Source organism: Gadus morhua, chromosome 13, assembly GCF_902167405.1.
Source record: "Gadus morhua chromosome 13, gadMor3.0, whole genome shotgun sequence".
NCBI classification, from domain to species: Eukaryota; Metazoa; Chordata; class Actinopteri; order Gadiformes; family Gadidae; genus Gadus; species Gadus morhua.
The window spans coordinates 23,697,228-23,703,529 of NC_044060.1; the positions used below are offsets into that span (position 1 = coordinate 23,697,228).

General features: G+C 43.4%; 2 protein-coding genes across 2 annotated transcripts in view; one reads left to right on the forward strand and one right to left on the reverse strand.

Annotated features, from left to right (window-relative positions):
- Nucleotides 1-2,847, forward strand: part of apobec2a (apolipoprotein B mRNA editing enzyme, catalytic polypeptide-like 2a) — a 4,904-nt gene extending 2,057 nt beyond the window's left edge. Inside the window, exons 2-4 of the mRNA XM_030375856.1 lie at nucleotides 136-357; nucleotides 946-1,257; nucleotides 2,017-2,847. Coding sequence (XP_030231716.1) covers nucleotides 136-357; nucleotides 946-1,252 — 529 coding nt within the window. The 3' untranslated portion in view covers nucleotides 1,253-1,257; nucleotides 2,017-2,847. The remainder of the gene's footprint in view (nucleotides 1-135; nucleotides 358-945; nucleotides 1,258-2,016) is intronic.
- Nucleotides 2,848-2,934: 87 nt separating this feature from the next.
- On the reverse strand, nucleotides 2,935-5,973 carry pth4 (parathyroid hormone 4). Its single transcript, XM_030375858.1, has 3 exons — nucleotides 5,925-5,973; nucleotides 5,541-5,629; nucleotides 2,935-3,674 (listed from the first exon to the last, which is right to left on the reverse strand). The coding sequence occupies exons 1-3, from the start codon at nucleotides 5,952-5,954 to the stop codon at nucleotides 3,365-3,367; spliced, it is 429 nt and encodes a 142-aa protein (XP_030231718.1). The 5' UTR covers nucleotides 5,955-5,973; the 3' UTR covers nucleotides 2,935-3,364.
- Between the last annotated feature and the right edge of the window lie 329 nt (nucleotides 5,974-6,302).

Consider the following 6,302-nt stretch of genomic DNA (forward strand, 5'->3'; position numbering starts at 1 on the left):
ATTAAAGATATTATGTTTTCCTCCCTGAAGGATAAGCTGGTCTAAAGATTGTATTCAAGAAAATGTATTTCATGGAGATAAGATCTCAAGTCAGTATTTATCGTTTTCTTCATTTCTCATCTTCAACCGAAACAGAGACCGCATCGACCCTTTCGCTTTCAAGTTTCAGTTCAAGAACGTGGAGTACTCCTCAGGGCGGAACAAGACCTACCTGTGCTACCTGGTGGACAAGGGCTCCGCCGACGGCCTGGCCCGGGGCTACCTGGAGGACGAGCACGCCGGGCTGCATGCCGAGGAGGCCTTCTTCTTACAGATACTGCCTGACTACGACCCCGCGCTCAAATACAACGTCACCTGGTACGAAGCTATGCTGGCCCTTCACATGTTATGTCCACCACCTGGTAACTACGCTGGCCCTTCAAATGTTATGTCCACCACCTGGTAACTACGCTGGCCCTTCAAATGTTATGTCCACCACCTGGTAACTACGCTGGCCCTTGGTACCTAGCTAAGATGACCCTTTACATGGTATGTCTCCCACCTGGTACCTAGCTAAGATGATCCTTATTATTGTATGTCTCTCACCTGGTACCTAGCTAAGATAACCCTTTACATGGTATGTCTCCCATCTGGTACCTAGCTAAGATAACCCTTAATATGGTATGTCTCCCATCTGGTACCTAGCTAAGATAACCCTTAATATGGTATGTCCCCATCTGGTACCTAGCTAAGCTTGACCTTAACATGGTATGTCTCTTAAAGAATATGCCCAGGAACACTGATAAATCTGAGTTAGAAACACAACAAACCTACACAACAATCAATCTAGTGTTACTAGATTGATTGAGTACAAGTACAAGGAACTTGAAGAAGAAACACACAAAGGTAGGAATACTACCATGTGTTCCTTTGAAGAGTAAAGTACTACTTTGACTCCCTCCTCAGGTATGTGTCATCTAGTCCATGCACGGCCTGTGCGTCAAAAATCGTGGAGGCTCTAAAGATAAGGAAGAACGTCAAACTCAGCATCTTTGCCTCCCGGCTGTTTGAGTGGGAGGAGCCAGAGATCCAGACGGGCCTCAAAGCCATGCAAGAGGCGGGCTGCAAACTGCGGATCATGAAGCCCCTGGACTTCTCATATATTTGGGACACATTTGTGGAGAACGATGAATGTGACCTGAACCTCTGGGAAGACTGCAAGGACAGCTATGAGTATTACCAGGAGAAGCTGGCAGACATACTGCAGTACTAGCCAGAGTGAGTGTTGAGGGGCGGGGCGGTGGAGGGCAAAGCGGGGAGGATGGTGACCCAATAGACACACCCTACATTGCTAGTGTTGGGGACCAAATAGACACAGTTCACGCTAAATTGGTAGTGTTGGGGACCCTATAGACACAGTTCAAACTACATTGGTAGTGTTGGGGACCCAATAGACATAGTTCACACTACATTGGTATTGTTGGGGACACAATAGGCACAGTTCACACTAAATTGGTAGTGTCGGGGACACAATAGACCCAATAGACACAATACACACTACATTGATAGTATGCTGTGTAGTTAAAGGTGCCGTACCTATAATTTGAGTGCCATTTGTCGTGACTGAAATGCTCTGTAAAATGTCTGCTCCAATTGGATGCAAGCCTAACCCAATTTACATTTAAGAACACTCCCTGCCCACTTCTGACCAATCAGGGAATGTTTCCCTGGGAGCAGAATAGGAGGTAGGAAGGGAGGGAGGGAGGGAGGGAAAGAGGGAGGGAGGGAGGGAGGGAGGGAGGGAGGGAGGGAGGGAGGGAGGGAGGGAGAGGAGAGCGGGATGGAGTGAGAGGAGAGAGGGAAGGAGGGAGAGAAAAAAACCTTAAAAAACCCATGCTTAACACAGCTTAAGCTGTGTTAAGCAAGCTCTAAACCCCATGTTTAAGAGTCAGAGCAGGTACAGCAGGTAGATACTGTGATACACAACATGATGTTGATACTGCTATATCCTCTCTCGTTCTGTCTCCCTCAACATAGGAACACAGCTGACTCAACACAGAACATCATCATAACTCGAAGACCACCTCTACTGCATCAGCCTCCATGTTGTTCCCCTTTTGGTGATCGATCTGTATTGTCCCTAATGCACAATTGTTTGTTTTTATCTAATTGAGTAGATGTTTTTTTAATTACAAAAATTTAATATTTAGTTATAAATTAAAATTAAAAAAATATTTTAAGAGATATTTTAAGAGAAGCAGAATATGCGCTTGAGTATGCAAGTATGTACAATTTCAAAATCCATCAGGACAGATTTGTTGATCCATTTGTCATTTGAACCACCTGTATGAATGGATTTATGTGACGGTCAATTAATCTAAATGGAATCACAAACCTTGAATACATTCACCAACCAAAAGATTAATCTTTGCAGAATTTTAGACAGAGGTTCACTATTCCAATAGCTCTTGTAATATGACTTACACACTCACATTACATATATCATATGATATAAGCCAATTTAGGTATTTCATTCATGCTGTTTATTTGCCATATCTCTTAGTAATGGAATGCACTGCCAGTATTGCAGTGCACAATGCAGGGCACACTGCCAGTGTGGCAGTGCACATCTGTGTTTCAAATGCTGCTTCATCCAACCTGAACCAGCCATCATCTTCACTCGGCCAATAATGTGGAACTGAGTAAGACAATCTCACCTCTTTTATTCATTAATACAATTATAGATATAATAATATATCATCAATGTATATTATCTATATTTATAATAACTGTTTTCATATGTTGTAACAATCCAAAACATGTCTTAAATCATATTAATACTTAAAATAAAAGTGCTATTTTAAATTATTATTTGTGACCTTCTCAATGTTCTGATTGTGTATTTAAATTGGCACTGATCTGTAACTGAATCAAACCAAGAACACAAACAGGGCCAACGTCTGGCTCACCTTAAAGGTGTCTTCTTTCTGTTCTTAAATGGGGACGCCAAATCAACCATCAGGGGCACAGTTCCTACTAACATAGTGAGGAAAAAACGTATGCAATGCCAAATTATTTGACAGATTATGATTGCAATGTATTTATCTGAGCAACATTTACTATTATTACAAGGCATTTAAATACACAACATAGTAGATTGCTTAATACAAAGTTAAACAATGATGGCAACCTTACTGATATCAAAAATACTTCAGAAAATTATAATAAAATGACTGAAAGAAATATTCCATCCCATATTGAGCGTAAAAATAACAAGTGATGTATCCAATACTTTGTATTGTTGTCCATGCAATGGATTCAATTATATATAATAACTAGGTATATAAATTGATCTATATATAGATCAATATATATATATGTGATTCTATGGCTCTCTCTCTGGCAGTGGCATCAGGTAGGGATTAAAAAAGTCTCTGAGCAGGTTGTCCCTGGCTGCTCTGTACTGGCCGTTTGACCCAACAGACTGGGGGCTTCCCCCTAAGCGGGCCCCCAGCCCTGGACCTAGGGATGGACCCAGGCCCAGCCGGAGGGCCTTGGGGGGGATGAGCGGGGCGGAGCGGGGCTGGGCGGTGTGGAGGCCCTCCATGGCGCTGGACAGCCAGATCAGTCTCCTGAGGCTCTGGATGCTGCGGCCGCGGTCGTGCAGGAGCTGGTGTTCGGTCACCGAGCGACGGCTGAGGTAGGGGTATACGGAGCAGAAAGGTTGTTCTACTGCATCTACTGCACGGTACCGTCAACAACAAGAACAAGCTTAAGACCCAAACCTTAGCATGTAGGACGGACGGCACAGAAAGGTTGTTCTACTGCATCTACCAAATCTGACACAGTTTTACTGTTACTGCAAAGAGCCACATCACACACACACACACACACACACACACACACACACACACACACACACACACACACACACACACACACACACACACACACACACACACACACACACACACAAACACACACACACATGTAAACACCTCTGCTCAGAACTCTGCTCAGACAGATTTACTGTAATTTACTTTCATAAATGCAGCCATCATTGTTTCGTTCACATTTATGCCAAGGGTTCTTTTAATGGCACAAAATCAAGGAGTTATTCTTTGATCACACAATCGTTTCACACAGATCGTGCAAATATTGCAAAAAGGCTTGTCTTGTATGTCGGAAGACTCATCCCATGAGACACAAAAATACTTGCATGCTTGAAGATCGGAGCGCAGCTGCTTTTTAATAGCCGTGTTGATGTCTGATATTCTGTTTCCTTCAGTAAACGTTTTTTACACTGCCAAATATAACCATCTTATTGCCCGCCTTTTTGCCGGCATGGTCTGCGGGTTTACACTAACAGAGGTTATATACCGGCTCTAAAGCAGAGACAACGCAGCGTTATCAAAATGAGTAGTTCTTACTGGAGAGACGGTGAAATCCGCAAGCTGCTGACTATCATGGGAGAGAAGGGGATGCAGTCGCATTTAACGCAGACGGAGAAAGAGGGTGCGATCTACGAGAAAGATGCAGAGCAACTTTCCTTACAAGGCTTTTGTCTGGATAAAAAACATGTGGTCAGCAAAATAAAGAATATGTTGGCGTCGTTGCACTTGTAAATAGTAGCCTACACTGAGATGTCTCATTCGTGCATGCGATTGGCTTGAATAAAAATAAAAATAAAACATTCGGAGAATGCAAATATTCCTCTACTCCATTGAACCATGAAAGCCGGCTCTGTGACGGAGGCGGAATAAACCCCCTCGGTTTTACACAAGGAAGACAGTGAAATTGCAGGGTGTGCCAATCCACGACCGAACCGGCTTGGCAGTGTAAAAATGCCTAGTGTGTCGGGACAGTTGGACGTCTGGTACCATTCGTTTTAGATTGTTGTTTTCAGGAGACAAGATTTCAACAACAAGTGAGCTGAAGTGGCGCTGAAGATTTTGCAGAGTGGCTCGCTATTACGTTATTTATTTTTCTCCCACTCTGTTAAAAACGTCCTGTGTTCATCTTCATATTTTCGTTTTGCAGTGCATTTTTCCCTGCCACTTTGTGAGTGAACTTGACACAAATTGTTTACTTAACAATAAGGTTTTCCTTACCTCCAAGCAGAGCGAGTAGTTTTATGTTTGGTACTTATGTTTACATACTCATGTTTACATACAAAGTGAATGTACAGAAGCGAACGAAAACGCACATTTGCGTGAGATGAAAATATTCATGCGGCTCGGGAGCTGAGAGAAAAGAAGGGGAGAGATTGAGCAGTATATCATCTTGTGCTGCTGCAAAACTTGAAAAATAGCAGTAGCAATCAGTTCCCCATTAGTGAAGTTCAAGTACAACAGCTCCCCCTGCTGGTGGCGTCCAACCTCTCGGTTGAAACACATTTATTGTCCCTATAGACACGTTTTAAGATAATTACATGAATATGCTTTATTGCAAAATGTTTAGGTTCCTAAAAACACATTGTCACTTTATAAAAACGACTTGTACTATCATGTGTTTAATCATAGCTTACAGAAGGTAAAGAGCTCTTTCAACACAGCGCTCACCTCTCATCCTCCTGACACCGGCCAGCCGGGACCAGAGCCAAAACAAGAACAGCAAGGAACAGCACAGGCTTACGATCAAACCACATCTTCTGCAATGGATAAAGAGAAGCCATGAATGACACTAATCACCATAGAGACTGATGTGCTCCTGAAGGGACACTCATCATGAATGATCAAACTCGTACACCATCACTTTGGACCCACTCCAAAAATGTTTACATTCTCCTAAAACTCAGTTTATCACGGGGGGCGAACTGACCTGAAAATTAAATCTTCATTCATGCGTTGATTTAATACAAAGAATATTCATAAGACTTAGGATCTCTCGGATGACATAAAGCAATAAGCTCCCTGCGGGCTGTAAAGAATTGAGGCAGTACTTACGTCCGCCCCGGGTTGGACGAGCAGGGTCATCAGTGCTCTGACTTACAGCCTTTCACTGCTGATCATTGTGCTGCAAGGCTTTTTATAGAGCTCCTCTCTCACACACACACACACACACACACACACACACACACACACACACACACACACACACGCACACACGCACACACGCACACACGCACACACGCACACACGCACACACCAACACACACACACACACACACACACACACACACACATACACACACACACACACACACACACACACACACACACACACACACGAACACACACACACACAAACACACAGAAACAGGCACACGCTCGTACATGCACACACACACAAACACACACGCACATGCAAAAGCTCACACCACA

Bases quoted from the DNA above. Each gene is read 5' to 3' on its own strand.
- pth4 (XM_030375858.1), bottom strand. From the start codon at position 5,954: ATGACCCTGCTCGTCCAACCCGGGGCGGAC. The intron at 5,630-5,924 runs GTAAGTACTGCC...TATCCATTGCAG, and splicing joins TCGTCCAACCCGGGGCGGAC to AAGATGTGGTTTGATCGTAA. The intron at 3,675-5,540 runs GTGAGCGCTGTG...CCCCTACCTCAG, and splicing joins CGGTGTCAGGAGGATGAGAG to CCGTCGCTCGGTGACCGAAC.